General features: G+C 42.0%; 2 protein-coding genes across 2 annotated transcripts in view; both read left to right on the top strand.

Annotated features, from left to right (window-relative positions):
• Positions 1-4,216, top strand: part of LOC145450077 (uncharacterized) — a 75,965-nt gene extending 71,749 nt beyond the window's left edge. Inside the window, exon 77 of the mRNA XM_080328556.1 lies at positions 4,046-4,216. Coding sequence (XP_080184682.1) covers positions 4,046-4,122 — 77 coding nt within the window. The 3' untranslated portion in view covers positions 4,123-4,216. The remainder of the gene's footprint in view (positions 1-4,045) is intronic.
• Positions 4,217-13,071: 8,855 nt separating this feature from the next.
• Positions 13,072-17,814, top strand: LOC145451057 (uncharacterized). The gene is made up of 11 exons (XM_080329539.1): positions 13,072-13,252; positions 13,316-13,450; positions 13,513-13,615; positions 14,238-14,358; positions 14,439-14,573; positions 14,634-14,747; positions 14,823-14,943; positions 15,872-15,968; positions 16,053-16,238; positions 16,308-16,392; positions 17,413-17,814. The coding sequence occupies exons 1-11, from the start codon at positions 13,180-13,182 to the stop codon at positions 17,677-17,679; spliced, it is 1,437 nt and encodes a 478-aa protein (XP_080185665.1). The 5' UTR covers positions 13,072-13,179; the 3' UTR covers positions 17,680-17,814.
• The last annotated feature ends 231 nt before the right edge of the window (positions 17,815-18,045 follow it).

Here is an 18,045-nt window from a genome sequence, read left to right as displayed (position 1 = left end):
GAACACGAAACACTCGATCAAGAGAGGTCGAATTTCAGAAAATCTGCAAACTTCGCTCTACATCAAGGCTATCTGAGTTACACACTGCTCGGAATGCAGCAACCAAGACAAAATTTCTACTATCCCATATACATTTCAGTGCAGTGGTTCTCGAACTAGGGGCGTGAATGCATCTGAAGGGAGGCGCGAAGCTGAATAAATTTTGCGCCTTCCATGCCATCAAACTATCGGTTGGGATTGCTAGCATTCTGGTTGCTCTTTTTAATATGTTGTGATGTTATGATAGGGGATTGGACGCGAAATTTTTCACTATCATAAAGGGGGGCGTGTCTAAAAAAAATGTTTGAGAACCACTGTCTTAATAGAAGAACGTGGATAGGAGTTTAAAGAGAGTTAAAAATGTATCATATTTAACATTGTTTCGAATCATGACGGTAAAAATATATATATTTTTTTAAATTTAATGCCACTTTCTCATTACTTAACATCAACACATTCACAGAGCTGCATTTCTTAACAATGTAATTTAGAAATATATTAAAATACGCTGGAGAATATAGTTAAAAATTTTCACTCGGCCCGCCAACGTATTTTATACATCTCATTTAGCCCGCGGAGGAAAATAATTGCCCACCCCTGGTCTATAGGCTAGATCAGAGGTCTCAAACTCGACTGTGCTCGCGGGCCAATTTCCTAGTTTTTGATGACGCCGCGGGCCGCATTATCAATAATAGGGATATTCAATGTATAATTCCCAAGTAGGCCTTATTTGGCGGGAGCTTGCAGACAGGCATTCCACAAACATGGTTTAAGTGTAATTTACTATTGTACTATGCACGCTAGGCATGGAACTCAATCACATTTTCAAATATTTCAAAATTGTTTTTGTGCCGGGCATAATTTGTTAAAATAATATAGACATCATGCGAGAGGATGCATCATGACATTCTCAAACCGTCGGGTTATAATATTGCAGCTAGTGAACCCTTGACGTGCCATAATTTTAATGTGGAATATTTTAAAATCTACTGAAGATTGATCTGATATCAGTGCATTTGAGGGGTGTAGCCTAATCCTGGTTTTGATATGGTCGTGATAGGTAGGCTATTGATATCGTCATTGCCAAATTCAACTTAAATCAGCGTTCTATTTTGCGTTCAATTACATATCAATAAAATCTTGAATATGATCATTATTGAGCTATAGTAATATCATAGTTTCTTAACTTTAGCGATCGTACCCCTCGTGCTTCCAATAAGATATCTCGTAACCCCTGTTAATTTTCAACACAATTTCTGATGGTACCTATATTACCATCGAAAAGCCCATTCACATAGATTGTTGCGTCCGTAGGATTACCAAGTCGCAAGTCCTTCTCTGATTTTGACGTTTACCCGACTCAACTCGAATCATTTATATTTAATCACCCAGTCAATCCGAAATTAAGTAATTTTACGAAAGGTCGCACCAAACCAAATCACAATTTTCAGTCAAGTAAAGGTTATTATATACTCATATTGCCGTATATATTGGTTTGAGTGAGTCATCCTAGCAGGTATGTACTGTACAGTATGCAATGTCAAAGATAAACGACGTGTAAAGTTTACCTAACACCGCCTAGGCACATGATTACGTCGAAATCCCGGTTCGCTTACACTGCCACTGCCACTAGGACCGGGGTCGTAATATTGTCTTCGCTACCAGCTTAGTGGGTTACCCACATGGTACCCCATAAAATACCTCTGTAATATGGGGCCAAAATGGTACGGGTCCCGGTTGGTTTCCCCACCTGGTTACCACAATTCATCTCACCTTGATACCTTGTGGTACCCAAGTATGCGTGCTACCTGGGTAGCTGATCTTCTACCATATGGTAGGTTTTAAAAGTGATGTGATAGCATAGCAATTTACAGCGTAGCTGGCATGGAGAGTTCCATCTGAAGACAATCGATGTTGTGGTTTACAGCGACACCTATCGCTAGCGTAATACTTTTTCGTCGTCATCCAGAACAGAGATGTAAATAGTAGCCGTAGTAAAGCAATCTTACGATACTTGTGTAGATCATTCCCAAATTTAATAAATTAGGATATATAAAAGCAACGTTTTCTTCTATAGGACGACTGCATCTATTCTGCTGAAGCAGATTCCCAGTGTAAATCATTCCAACTAGTGAAACCTGCCTGATTTTTTACATTCTGTTTAGGCCTACTTATTTCCATTTATTGCAAATACTTCAGAAATAACATATTTACAATGGCAATGTGACAACTTGATAAAGCAGTGAGCACATGTATGAACTACAGACTGACAATATGTGAAACGGAATGAGTGCAAATTTTGCTGACGTAACTATAGAAGTTGAAATTTCAACTACAACTCCATAAGATGACAGATCAGTGACATCATTTATACAAAAATAGTGAGTAACTTCTTCTACGATGATACGTGGAGGCTTCTGTGCTGTACCGTGCATTTGTCGAAGGTTGTAAACGCGCAACGACGCGAACTACCGTACTCGTATTGGGCTACGCTTAGCTCGACTCGTCTCCGCACACACGCTCAGTAGCGTCACAATCATACGAAGAGTTAATCGGCGATTGTCTACCGGTGAACCCATTGTGTAAAACAATGACGATTTCTGACTTCGAAGTCGATTTTCAGGGGGTTTCAGTTCCCGGGCCGCATCTCAACTTCTATTTTTGGAATCAGTTTGAAATTTGCTTTTGATTGATACCAGTTTAATTTACTTTTGCGCTGTGGTCCCAGCTGGAAGATTACAGAGAAACACACTAAAGCAGGTTGAAGCAGTAGCATATGTACGCCACCACTAGAGGCAGTGCAAAACACAACATTGCTTACGGAGTTTCCATGCCAGCTACGCTGTAAATTGCTATGGTGATAGTGTAGTTAGTTGAGATTTCAGTGATTTTCATAGTAGTTTGGGCGTGAACTTTAAGTTCTTATATCTGAAAAAGATATGTGGCACTTGAATATATTGTCGAATACTTGAAATTCCGAAATGCCGTCGCCGTCGTTGAGACCTCTGGGCCAGATACTAACGTGCCGTGAAATGCGGTTTTTACTCCCATGTGTTTTATGTCTAACGAAATCATTTCAACACGTATCCATGTCCATTGTCCAAAGTAACAGTAGGCAGTATGTATATTGTATAACATACAATAAACATGACAGTATACAGTATTCATTCAAGACACACGACGTGCAATGCGGCATACAGGACGCAATGACGCAACATATTCTAAGCCAGACCTGGGCATTGAGGTCCCGCGGGCCAACGTCATGTTTAAGGATATAATTTTAGTCGGCATTGTGAGAAAAATCATGCAGTGATGCCGATGCGGACAGGCTAGCGGCAGCCAGGCTATTTTACCTAGCCACACAGCTAGGGTCACTGCCTAGTATTAACACATCTACTTGGCAGCATGTGTTAACAATGTATAGTTCACTGCCTCTGCCGCAGAATGTAGCCTAAACTTTTTGTCTCGCCTCGCCAACGTATCTCTTCACATTTGGCACGCCGGGGAAAAATAATTGCCTAACCCAGTTCTAGGCCAAGGTTGCCGACTTGCCATCTCATTTAAATGCTACTTCAAGTGATTACCCACCTTATTCTCTTTTCGGCTTATCGCAATCTTGTGGTGTGTTGATCTGGTGAGAATTTCAATAAAAATGATTGATTGATTGGCAATGTCAATTCCATCAATCTAACATACGCTGTAATTCTACTGATTAGTCATCAGAAGTGGTTAGTAACCGAGTAGGCTACTTCTACTGTTTTGGGGAACTCAAGTCAGATTCGCCTTATTCGACTACTTTCTCTTATACTTAACGGCTTTCAAGACAAGACAAAACTACTTACTCCTTTCGCTTTTAATATTGTAAAGCAAAATGTAGTTTCGGGGTATGTTTGCATCATATTTATGAGTTAAACTGCAGTACTATACTACTACCCCAGTAATATCTCCATGTCTAATCGAAATTATCTTACCACCCTTCGTCACGCCTGCGCGCTTTTCTTTGCAGAACTCAGCAAGTACCCCCAAGGGTACCTCCCGCCGCCAGGTTACGAAGACGCCATTACTGCAAGCTGTGAAAACTAGCTTGGACGGGCTGATTGTATACTGTATTGCCGCTGTCATGTTTCGCGTCTTTGTCGTAGAGCGGTTTGCAAATAAATATTCTTTTGCACTGAAATGTGTGGCGGTGTATGCAGGACCATAACTGCCGCTACCCAAACCCCCCAATTGGGGGGGGGGGAGCTCGACGGATGCCCCAAATTATTTCGTGAATTAACATAAATTATAGAGTATTTTTGAAAATTTATGCAACTTGCCATATGTCTTGATTTTTGGGTACTCTTCCCCCAAGAAAAAGTACGCAAGATTTATTGAGATGGGCATATCGGCGTTGGCCATTACCGCGCCACGACGCACAAAGACATATGAAGATTTAGGCCATGTAACATGCGACTCCAAGAAGTGTGCCAGAACGATCGGCAGCGAGAAAACCTTGGCCGAAAAGGAATGCCCTTATGCTGACCGAAAACTTCGTTATATATACAAAATACATATAGGTTTAATTGCCCATAAGCGCCTAAATTACTGGCGCCGAATGTTTCTGTCTTTGCAATCTGAACCTCACAAGACAAATACCACCCCGCATGGAAAAATTATATGCGAGAGAAGAAATTACAATTTGAAATCCTGTGCTTGTTTTAGTTTAGTAGCATAAGTTTGTGGGCGATTCTATATTTTTTGATGGAGCAGACGGGAGGTCACGAAATAACATTTTGTAACGGAGACATACCAACGGGTTCGCTCGCCCGAAGATGTTTAATTATTATTTACGGGCCCGACAGTTTTCAAGACACCTCACTCAGCTCTACCGGTAAATCTGATTACGTGAGCAGAGAGGACAAGTAATTGAAAGCAATATATATGCAATTCCCAATCTTATTGACCGATCTTATCATGTATTTATAGAAAATTTTCGCGCTGGCTCACTAAACAGTAAAAGTAATTTCGTGACAAAATCGAATAACGTGATGGGGATAGGTTTATCGCCCTATGGCCTATGGGATCCCAAGACCCAAGTTTTTTTTTGGGGGGGGGGGGGTAAGGAAGTGCTGTAGGCTATCGTTCCTGTCAACGGGTATACGACCGAAGATGTTTAATTATTATTGAGGGGTCCTACCTCACTCACCTCTACCGGTAAATCTGATCAAATTAGTAGAGAGAGGATAAAAATTGATAGCAATATGCAATTCCCCATCATATTGACCGATTCAATCACGACTTATATAATTTTTTGCGCGCTTAGGCGAGAAAAGCTGACTCCCTAAACGTCACCCAATGTAGATGATAAGTATCGGTAAACAACGGATAGCCTGGGGGGTCTGGTTCGGTTTATCATCCTATGAGGGGGGGGCAAGACCACCGTTTTTTGGGGGGGCTGACGAAGTGCTATTACGGCCCTGTGTGTATGGTAGGGGCTCTCGCATCCTCGAATAACTGAAACCTAACCAGACTTCGATGCATTATAGCTTGTATATAAACTCAAATATTTCAACATATCTTCCTCATATCAAATCTTCTGGACCATTTCATATAACTCTCGAGATTTGGTGGTGCGAAAAGACCCAATGAAAGAGAGCACTCGCAAGGAATGGAACGAGCAACATCAAAAATTGAACGGTGACATTGGACACTAGGCCGAGGTGGATGTCAGTTTAAGAGACTGCCACTGCGCGTCGTTCGGCATCCTGTCTGTTCATTAGATCTCATGGTCTATTATCGTGTAGCGACCCCGTTACGGCGTATACCGGTAGCAATAACGGGATCGCGGGTGTGTTACTGGACTCGGGACCTCGTCTCTTTGCGACTGCCGCCTGCTCAAATGACACTTACGATCACGGCACAACCGACAACACCACAAGTCTATGCGGTTATAAGATTATATTAATACGACACAAGAAACTCATAATAACGATGCTCACGGACACATAACGGAACCCAAACGATCTATAACGCCTATACGATACACTCTGCACAGGAAACTGTAACAAAACTCCACACAAGCCTCACGCACAAGCACACCCATCAGCCTAAACCTAGCCCAGCAGCAGTCTTGCCATCTACAAGCGAGTACGAACTACCAACGGGGCAACATCACTCCCTAGGTGCTCGCGCAGCACCGTCAGTGACTAGGCCGTGCCCCAGCCAACCATCCGCGCAGAGATTCGACCGGTACGTCCAACTCAAGCCCGCCAATACAAGACCAACTACCTACTAGTTCACGCCCCAACTGCCTAATACCACCACTACTTCACGCTGCTTCCCCCAAACTACTAATACTTCACGCTACCAAACACAGAGACATACTCACTCGCATCCATCTTCATCCACGCTCTCATCCAACTCTCCACTCAACTCACTCAACACGCGGTCTCCAGGACTCCAGCCATACCACGCGCAACAATATTCTAAACGGCAAATATAGAACATTCTGGAAACCTCGGGTTTCCACACTACCCCGGCCTATTTTGATTGAGATTTTCTCAAACAAAATCGAAATCACTAATTGCCCAATTCCAAAACAGTACGCTCAAATCCACAAACAGCTTACAATAACATGAGTATGCTTGGCCTCACAAACTGCTCCTCGACATCAAAGTCCGCCGCACTAGTTCCGACTGCATTCCACAGCTTGCCATGGCCACCGTCCAAGCTGCCCTCAGTTGAATGCGAACCCACCATCAACGAATTAAGGTTCCCGGAAGGAGACGCCCGATTCTCCGCCGCCGACACACACTGACAAACTTGTCACCGTCATCAGTGCCTGAGCCAACCCTGTGTTTCGACACGGCCCACACCAGGGCTATAATCTATGACCCGATACTCCGCTTGACCAGCAATCCAGCATACACATTTATTGAAGCTTCCGCAATCAACGTCACTTGCCCAGCTATCTTCAGCCATCCGCCTCTATACTGCGCTCCGCCAGCACATAACCCCGAGGCTCTGTCGCATCTTCAAGTCCCGCTCGAGTACTCCAAGCGCTGGTTGCAATTCCTCACAGCCAATCCACTCAATATAATTGGCCTCCGCTTCGTACATCGTATTAGCCAAACCAGTACGAGCGCTCATTCCAATTGTTCACGTCATAACCAATCCACTGAACACTCGGCCACCGCAGACACAATAACAAATAGCTATTCCAAACGTTCGTTCAAAAGCTTCACCTTTCTCATATACGATATACCGACACTCGATAGGCGACATAACATACACATGCACAGCAGCGGCAATCACAAAGATAAACAAGGTCCTGGCGTGCTCGCCAAAATTTGTAGCGACCCGGCTACGGCGTATACCGGTAGCAATAACGGGATCGCGGGTGTGTTACTGGGCTCGGGACCTCGTCTCTTTGCGACTGCCGCCTGTTCAAAAGCGACACTTACGATCACGGCACAACCGACAACACCACAAGTCTATGCGGTTATAAGATTATATTAATACGACACAAGAAACTCATAATAACGATGCTCACGGACACATAACGGAACCCAAACGATCTATAACGCCTATACGATACACTCTGCACAGGAAACTGTAACAAAACTCCACACAAGCCTCACGCACAAGCACACCCATCAGCCTAAACCTAGCCCAGCAGCAGTCTTGCCATCTACAAGCGAGTACGAACTACCAACGGGGCAACATCACTCCCTAGGTGCTCGCGCAGCACCGTCAGTGACTAGGCCGTGCCCCAGCCAACCATCCGCGCAGAGATTCGACCGGTACGTCCAACTCAAGCCCGCCAATACAAGACCAACTACCTACTAGTTCACGCCCCAACTGCCTAATACCACCACTACTTCACGCTGCTTCCCCCAAACTACTAATACTTCACGCTACCAAACACAGAGACATACTCACTCGCATCCATCTTCATCCACGCTCTCATCCAACTCTCCACTCAACTCACTCAACACGCGGTCTCCAGGACTCCAGCCATACCACGCGCAACAATATTCTAAACGGCAAATATAGAACATTCTGGAAACCTCGGGTTTCCACACTCGCATTGTACATATTGTGTGCGTCTTGATCGGATGAAAATATATTCTTCCGATTATTGTTGATCATTTGTCTTACCATACAATTATCTTCACTTAGCCTAGTAATACGGCAATGGGCTTCACTGCACTACTGCAAAAAGATTTTTTTGCTGATAGTGAAAGATCTCATAGAGGACTAATACGCTATAAAGTTGGTGTTACAATTCGGTTTCCCTGAGTTTACGAGAAAAAAATCATATCTGAAGTACCATATATATTTCATTAATTGGCGTGTAGACCATTCCCGATTGCAATCAGCAGCATGTCTGGGCCGCTGGCCGATGCTAATGCTTTTGGAGCTGCGAATTTTGAATCAGTAAAAAGTTATAATCATTCTATTAGCAATTTTTATCAGTTCAATACACCGCAAGATCGTGATGGAATGAAAAGATTTAGGGTTTAGCAAATTTCGCACAGTGAGTTCAACATGGCGTATCTACGGCGTCGTTGTCTCAAACACCGAAACATGAGACCAGCATCGCTATAAACCAAATGATGACCGGAGATTCCATAGGGTTACCAAATTTCTTTGACCCGAATTCCGGACACTCTTTAGCGCCCATTAGTGGATTTTAAAATGAGTTATGACGTCACAGTAGTAAAGCTTTGCTCAATATAGACCAGAGGTGGCCATCACACGATACGGTTCAGGAGTATGTGGCTGTGTGTTGTGTAACCGGGACCGAAACCACATTTTCAGCCCTTTGCCCTTTTCTGCCCAAATAAACAATGATTTTGAGCCAACCGCAGGGTAATCGATGACACTTCTGGGGAGGGGGGGGCTTGCTATATGAATCTGGTTTCTGTATGCATCTGGTCGTTAAATTTTTTGAATGAAGTCTGTCAATAATATTGGTTGTTCCATACATTATTATATAGTTACTACTCTCCGCCCACATGATCAGAGTTAGCGGTAGAGCTGGTGGAGGATGATGATAGTTCGAAAATAAAGGGAGCGTAATTGTACATCGATCGTTAAGTCATGTTCATGTCCCACCGATAAGATTGTTTATCAGTCTTATGCCGGTGCGCACCACGGAGCTTTATAAACACCCCACATCCAGTGGTTTCCAACCTTTTGTGGTCGCAAGTCCATCTCCATTTTGAAAATGTTTCGTGGCCCAGATCAAAATTTGACGAGCTGATTACTAGAAGAAGTCAACACCTTTGCCCAGACTTACTCTAGGGCCGATTAAGTTCAACATATTCGCTAACCCCAGAATAAAGGCAAACTACCCACACGTTTGGAACCACTATTTCTTAACGATCTCTAGGAGTATACCCTTCTCCTATAATTGCGATTACAAGTGGGCTTATTCCAGTAAATGAAGGGTGTTTTTATTTATATTTTAATGCAGTTTTTACGAGGGTGGTAGTCCACTAGTCCCCATATTAAAACCAATAAGTGTGGTAGGAAATCGCGCGCAGCGCGAAGAAAAATATTATGCATCAGCATAAATATTCCCAAAAATAATGTTTTTATGTTGATTTACGAAAAATTATGAGGCTAGGTCAAGTCTTCAAAATTCCGGACATTTGGCAAATTTTAGACATTCCTCCCGGACGCCAGTTTGATCAGTGAAATTCCGGACATGTCCGGGAACTTCCGGACGTATGGCAACGCTACTTTAACATCGAATCGAGAGATACCCGAATTCCCTCATTATAAATGTCTGGAGACGGATGTGGCATCTATGAAAGTCGACAAAATGTCTCGCAAGTAGTAGTTCGCTTGCCAGAGGAATATAGACATTCTACCGCAGGATATCGAAAAAAACAAATATCCCAATGCGCTGTGAAGACAACATCTACAAGTTTATTTGCACTGGTTACGTGAAATTTACAATGGTGAGACAAAAGATATCACCAAAAGCCTGGGAAACATTTTACTGTATTTTACGTGCCTGGCAATTTATTTTTCTCTTTATGGTCCCGGATTTCAGTGCTGAAAGTATTCTATTTGCAATGTATATCACCATCGTTTTCACTGAGATCTTTCAATGCAGTTCCAGCTTATCTTTGTCATATTCAAATTTCAATTTAAGATTGCACGGCTTTACTGGTCGGAACGGACCGAAATTTGGTGCGTAGCGTTTTTTTCAGCCAACCTGACAATTTTATCACTAAGCAAGTGAAATTTGGAAGAAAAAAAACTATTTTTGAACAACCCTACTGGGCCTTAATAAATATTTGATAGTAATATATGAAACAACCAATATTACTGACGAAAATAATTTACAGGTGGAAAATTTTTTCGCGCTCTTCGCCACTATTAATTTAATCCAGATGTCTTTTCTTGGCATTTAAACTCGCCATTTTGGTTCACATGGTCAGCCTGTGTGGATGCAAGGTACATCTCAGGAAATCAGTAATGGCACAGAACACCACAAGGGTTCTCCGTGGTGCGAAGTTCCCAGTAACCACTTAAACATGAGAATATGACGTCCAGATGGGCCATGACGACTCTCCGCCGGAACGCGGCAGTAGGCCTAGGCCTATGCTATATATCAGTGGTCGGGAACCTATGGCTCGCGAGCCATATATGGCTCTTTTGGGTATAAGATATGGCTCTTTGCCAAATATTTATTTTTGCACAAAATTGATCAATATTGCAGCGACTTGTTGGTAAATTTTCATCAAGGCCTAAATAATTATTCGCGTGGCAGTATTAAGTATTAACATGTATTTGAGAAGTACCCCCTCTCTTCAAAATAATCAAATTTAAGTTACTTTCTCGCCGGCGACCGATATCACTCGCGAATTCTATGCGCCAGTATTGTTTGTGTTATAATTTGTGGTTGGTTGGTTGGTAATTGTTTGTGGTAATTGGCAGGCTATTGAATAGGTCTCTGATTGCGCCGTTTATTTAGTTGCCTTATATAACGACTGCTCGTGCTGTTAGGATGTCTCTTCAGTACTAAACGTTTATCGCGTGTCGACATCGTTTCGTGGTGCAGCAGGGAGTACAGGCTCTGTATCCTGGTGTGATGGCAGCGATGGGCTCGAACCCACGCCATTGAAATGACTGGTGCCTCAAACCTCCTGGCTATCTATCTGAATCGAAATCTTGAATTGTGCGATACGTTGAATCAAAGAACATGGCAGACATGGCGACGCTCATTTCAAAACGCAGTTTTCAAATTCACACTGTCTTCCTGATCTACGGCGTGAAATGAACTGTTGTGGATGTGACATTCACAATTACAAACTCAAATTACAAACAAAGCCACGTTCCACGTTCTTCCCGTTCTGTGTAGTACCGGCGATAAAATATATGCGTGTAGCGCAACGATATGTTACCGCCGAATATACTTTGAGAATTGAGAAGTCATTAAGTATTTAGATTTTCGGATAAGTGTGACAGTCACATTCATATTAGTTTTAATAAATTCTAAGCTACTTACGATGAATTGCGTTATCATTGGTGAGGCCTGGCCCATCTGCGTCTTACCTCTCGTTTCGAGCTTTATTTTCGAACAATGAATGCCAGTTTTTACAGAAAAAAATGTGGCGCACACGAGGAATCCCATGTAGTGAGTTCGAGTTAGTGCTACCATGACGTCATGAATTTCCTATTGTGACGTAACAGTTGATTTAAATGTATGGCTCTTTCGGAGTTGAGATGGAAAAAATAGGGCCAATATGGCTCTTCGGACAAAAAAGGTTCCCGACCACTGCTATATATGGAGTCGAAATAGGGCCGGGAATAGCAAAAAGGTTGAACACTCCTGGATTAGGCTAATTATACGGAATCAATGTGTTTTGTGATCAGGGGTGTACGAGTTTCGATTAAACCTTAAAAGGGTGTGCCACGACGAAAAAGGTTGAGAGAGAGAGAGATGTGATATTCTTTTTCGCCCGCACCATCGATATGCTTTGACGACGGAGTCGCGATACGGCCGCGAGTCTGCGCCCCCGTTTTTTTTTCTCCTCCATGCTATCCGTGATTGCTGAGCGCCTAGCAGGATAGCTGCGGATACCAATTTTCGAGTCTTTGGTATGACCCGGTCGGGGATCGAACCCACGACCTACCGATCGAGAAGTCGGACCCATAACCATTACACTTTCTTGCTCGGAAGAGCACTGGAGTACAGTGACTTGTGGTGACGTTCATGGCTGGTGAGGCACTGACCCCTTAAGATTCAGATTCACAAAGATATAAACCCAAAATGGTAACTGATTTGGTTGGTGACTTTTTCCTTGTCACATTAGCACTCTTCACACGTAGACTATGTAAGAAGATATCATACAATACATAACAGTCACGTCAGTAAGTGAATGAATTGTTGCTCTGCAATGCATGTTGGCAGTCGCAACTGCACGATTCATACAGCGTCGGCTTGCGAAGGGGATACCGTATCGCATCACTGTGCACACAGCAGTTGCACGATTGTTGGTTAAGAGCGAGTGAGGCAAATCCGTCTGTGCCTCACCTGGTCATTGTTTATCTCCGCTGTCATTGTACGTAACAAAGCCGAATCTAACATTCCTGGTGATTTCGAAGGGCTCTGACAATACTAAAATTTAGATTTCCAGAATCAGTTCGTCAATATAGCGTTCGATTGATGCCAACTGTTATAAATTCTGAGCTGATTGTGATGAATTCCGCTACATGTTAGGCTTGGCCCGCCTGTGCCTCACCTTTCCTTTCGAGCCATATTTTTGAACAAATGTGCAAATACCGTTTTGGTATTAAAATGTTTAAAATTCAGTCATTCACGAATATCGACAGTAAATACCCATAACTATATTCATTGAAGGTTTCACGATCTCCCATCCGGACGTCAGATGGGCACTGCCTCACTTGCCTCCCCTGACCGCACGCACGGTTCATGCTTTTATAATCTGAACTTCTAGCAAAATTACGATTTTTATTCAAATATTTGTAGAAATCGACAATCAGGTAGTGTAAATAATCTGAAGCATGGCTGGCGTATGCAAGTAAGGTTGTTGACTTTTCTGTTTACTTGCCTTTTGCATAGCCTAACTATGTATCGCAGTAAAAGCATTTCGCGAGATAGCGTACTAATTGCATACGATGCAAGTGACTTTGGCTGTCATATTATTCGTTTTGCTGAATGGAATATATCTCGGATTTCACCTAAGTTGCGGTACGAAAATGTTGTATTAATTTGGCGCTTGAATATGATAACGTTTTTCTAATTTCATCGCAGTGTATTTTGAGCATAGCGGTAGTGCTGCTTCTCAACCGGAATGCACTAAAGCTTACCGAGACGATGTCGATGCATATCGTGCCTGTACCGCGGCATTCGCTTTGCAACATAATTGGTACCCTTCTCCTATTGCAAGTAAGGCAGAAGAAATATATGTTTGCGGTAGTACAATGATCTACGTGTATTGATTGTTGCAGGCTTGTTCAGTTATCCGGTTTGGAATGGTTTTGATGGATTCTGGCAAGATGGTGTAGTGATCGAAACCCTCGCTAACTTGATGGCATATGGAAATAATACGATGTATGCCTACTTATTAGCCTATACATAAATATTATATAATAATATTATTATAATTATAAGATTATATATTCAAATACTATGTAAAAGGGCCAGCATATAACCTGCCTAGTGTACTCGTACGAACGAAGGTGACTTAAATAATAAAAAGGTGGCGAGGACGATAAAATATTTCTAGTATATTGATATCGTGGTAAGTGTCGTTATTGATCGATAATGTCATCATCAACGAAATGGCAACACAAAATCCGTATTTTGAAAAGGAGAATCTTGCTTCCTGGTAGGCTACACTGATGGACTACTAGAGGGGTGTGCATCTGCACCCCGTAGGAACGCATTGTGCGACCCCTGAACAGGTGCTAATAAAAAAGATAAAAACAAGAAAATCATAGTGAAATAGACATGGATTGACTAACATGATGAATATTTCTGATATTCCCGAGATTCACCCCCATATATCCATTCTTATGTGTAGTTCGATATAGGATTTTATTCATAAGTCTCGCCATCTTCGTTATACGAATTCTTAATGAGATGATTGGCCTTGCAACTACGATAGGCCTACTATGCAGATCCAAGCGAATAATGATACCACAACAACTTATTTTGAGGGAATGCATTTCAGGTATAAGTCGGTAATTATAGCATCACTACGAGACTTATACAGTTTACTGGAGGCATATGGACCTCAACCGTCGTACGATGACATGGGCTGGTATGCGATGAGCTACTTGCGAGTTCACGAAGTAAGGAAGTAGGAATGAAATAATAGCACTTAATTATACGCAAAAATTCGGAACAGTATCATTGACTGTTTTATTATTAGGTTTTGGGACCTGATGAAGATGATCCGAAATCTGGTTATGGGTTTCTGGCATCAACTATAAGCATTTATGATTGGATTTGGCAGAACGGCTGGGACAAATACGGTACATGCGGAGGGGGATTTTGGTTTGATCAAGTAACGACCTCGCACGATCATGCACACATAAATGATGTAATCGGTCTCTCCGTTGTTCAGACTTTGGCTTCCAAACAATTGGTTGAAAATGCGCAAATGCTCTTCCTCGCTGCTAAGTTACATAGGATCACAGGGGAAGATCGCTTTTCTAACGATACTCGGCGCATATGGGAGGTAAACAGTAAGACCACTTGCAACTGCAACATGTAGGTAGACATACTAAATATTCAATGGATATTTTCCTTGAAGTTCATCGACAGATACAAGCTGATAGATTACGAGACATATCTCGTAGCTGACGGCGTGAACCTAACAACTTGTACCACCAACCGCGTATTTGGTCCGTCTTACAATATGGGCTTAATGATCGGTGAGTGGTAGATGACTTGATGTCATGAAAAATAAATTATATTACCATTACATGCAGCGCTTTCACAACGTATTAGGCTACTGCAACTGCATGAATGCTAATAGCAATATTATGGTGGTAAGAAGGCCTATATTCGCTGACTAATTGCCACGTGACATAGATTTCTAAGATACATTATGTAGAATCACGCATTGTCTTCATTTCCACCGACGCTATAGATTACGAACCTGGTGACTATAGGTTCGTATTCTATACCAAACTCTCCCAAACGGTGCAATTACTAACCGTGATCTATACCAACCAAACTCTCCCAAATTATCCGATTACTAACCGTCTGTAGATTTGTAATCTATGAACTGCACGTTTAATCGCTCATAGACCGTGACGTGACCACTAAGGTAATGCAGCTCCTCTTATGGGCGAGACAGAAGAGTTGTAGAACGTCCAGATAGTCGGTAGTTATATGCTCCATTTACGGGTGGTTCACACGACAACCTTTTTGTAAAACTGGTATCCACGGCTTCCCCACTAGGCGCTTGACACTCCGGAATAGCGTGGTGGCGCGCACTCGATAACTTTGCGGTTCCTTGCTGTCATATTTTGATGGTGCAGACGAAGGTGAACAGAACAGGCTTTCTTCTCAGAATGCGAGCGATACAAATCTGTTCTTACTCTCGCTAAACGTTAAGGTTTTATCAAAATGTTTTCAATTATGCTGTATTTACAGTGAATTGGATATTCACATGATATATTCTCATGTCACGATATAGAATGGATATCGTTAGTCAAATGTGATTGGAAATAAGACCATGTGTATCAGGAAGACCTAGATGTATTTGTGTGTCCTTATCATTGTATAATAATATGAAGTGCACACTGTACAGTGTACATAGAAATAGTAAAACAATATTGTTGTCAATCTATACAGGGGCACTTGTAGAAGCTGGTCCGGTGTTGAAAAGCAGGGATCAATTTATAGAAATTGCTGAGAAGATCGCTCTTGGAACGATAAGGAATCTGTCCAGGTCATTGTCTATTTACTTAAAAGCATTTGCTTGTGCAACGAGCTTAACTGAGAAGTACGTAATATCCTTTTGGTATCAATACAGAAACGGTGTTATAGTTGAGTATTGCTTTCCCCATTGCGATGCTGACGCGAAGATATTCAAGGGTATATTTGTGAGATATCTTCGATATCTGATAGACGAAATTGGTAAGAGTAACCGAACCGCAAATGAAACGCTGAAGACACGTTTTGTCGCATTCTTGCAAAACAACAGTGACTCCGTGTGGAAGTGAGTGTTCACTCTTTAGCACCCAATATATACTTTAGTATTGAAGTGAATTTTTAACTCTCCTCACAGTTACGACAGGTGTGACCCGGATGATGGAAACTGTACGGTTCTCTACAAAGACGGCAAATCCCTGACAAATACTACAGTTGGACCGGTATAGCATTAAAAGATACATATCACACATAGATACATATCACATATTGACAGGGTTGCATTTAAAACAAAAATCAATTTAAAACAAACATGCATAAAACAAGGGCCTTGTTTAAAACATGTATTTATTTTTTATTTTTTAAGCCATGACGTCACAGATATTAAATTGTGACGTCATAATGGATTAGCATTGAAAATGGAAAATATAAGGTAAATGTAGCTTCTTTGACGAAATATCTACGTAATCTTGCTGCTGAACCGACTATTTGAGGGTTCCAACCATCCCATATCGTACACGTCGGCTATATCGGGTGGTAATTGTCCGTAGGCTCATACAACATGTTCTATGGAAAGTATTTGCACAAATATGGCATGATTTTACAACTTAAAAATACACACAATTTTTTTTAAAAAGGCCTTTGTTTAAAACACTGTTTAAAACATACTTTAAAGAAAGTGTTTTAAACAACCATTTGTTTTAAATGCAACCCTACATATAGATAAGCAATAATTTAATTTTCACTTATTATGCGGAAACTAGAGGGAAGGGTATTGCATGAGATTTGTCAGCAATTATTCCTTTAATTGAAGCAATATTTTGGTATTTCATAGCACTTAATACTTTTAATGATCATCAAGGGAGACTGTCGGCTATACTGCACGCATTCAAAGAACTTTGTTGAACGACAGCGTAGATTTTAAATTAGCGAGGGAACAATTCATGCGACAAAGTAAACAGTATCGTATCTATCGCGGTGATATAGCTTTTACAATGGAATTTGATATTTGGGCGTTACCGATCGTTGCTAAACCAAGTTTTGTGAATCTGTGAACATCAGCGAAACAGCATGTGGCAAATTCCAATCCAATTAGTTTGAGCTCAGGTTCTATCCAGCTAAAGAAAATCCACTAACGCGACTCTGATCAATAGGTTTCAAAACCTATTGCATCTTCTTTGCACCCGATTCTGAAACGAGTGTTTCTGTCTATCGATACCTATACCCGTTGACTCTTTCAACAGGTCTTCAGTGAGGATTTCAGGGGTCCGTACAATTCTTCCTGCCCAATCACACAAACGGCCGCGCTCGACTTGTTTGTATCAAGTATTAAAGAAGGAACAAAGTGTAAAGATGAAGTGACCTGTACGTTCGACCCTGTGCCACCTATGCCCAAGCCGCTGACATGTCAGAATAATCCGTGTCCCCCGGAACAGCCCTGCTGTGCCTACGGCAGTTTTTACACCTGCTGCGAAACCACGCAAAAGTGCGTTGGTGGTTACTGTGAATAAACCTATGGCAATGATCCAATTATGATATTTGATTATTGATTCGTTTCATGATTATTGAGACAGATACAAGCGTATTTTGCATTATAATAATACATATTTTGCCTTACGATTGGGTAAAAGATTGCAGGAATGCCACCAAGCAGCCGATTGCGGTCTCATTGCCTAAGCCAGGGCTCGGGAACTTTTTTCGTCAAAAGAGCCAGATTGACCCAATATCTTCAATTGTAATTCTGAAAGGGCCACAAAATGATGCCCATTGGCTGTTACGCTACAATTGAAGACTCGTGACGTCATGGTGGCACGAAATCGAAGTTAGCTATATGCGGTTCGTCGTGCGCACCATATTTTCGAGTATACGCTGATGTG

The sequence above is a fragment of the Botryllus schlosseri genome, chromosome 11 (genome assembly GCF_051294905.1).
Source record: "Botryllus schlosseri isolate E-star chromosome 11, Bs_hap1, whole genome shotgun sequence".
NCBI lineage: Eukaryota > Metazoa > Chordata > Ascidiacea > Stolidobranchia > Styelidae > Botryllus > Botryllus schlosseri.
Note: the sequence above shows the minus strand (reverse complement) of the source record. Positions and strands in the feature narration are given on the sequence as shown.

Bases quoted from the DNA above. Each gene is read 5' to 3' on its own strand.
- LOC145451057 (XM_080329539.1), top strand. From the start codon at position 13,180: ATGCAAGTGACTTTGGCTGTCATATTATTCGTTTTGCTGAATGGAATA. The intron at 14,574-14,633 runs GTAACGACCTCG...TCCGTTGTTCAG, and splicing joins GGGGATTTTGGTTTGATCAA to ACTTTGGCTTCCAAACAATT. The intron at 16,239-16,307 runs GTGAGTGTTCAC...CTCTCCTCACAG, and splicing joins AACAGTGACTCCGTGTGGAA to TTACGACAGGTGTGACCCGG.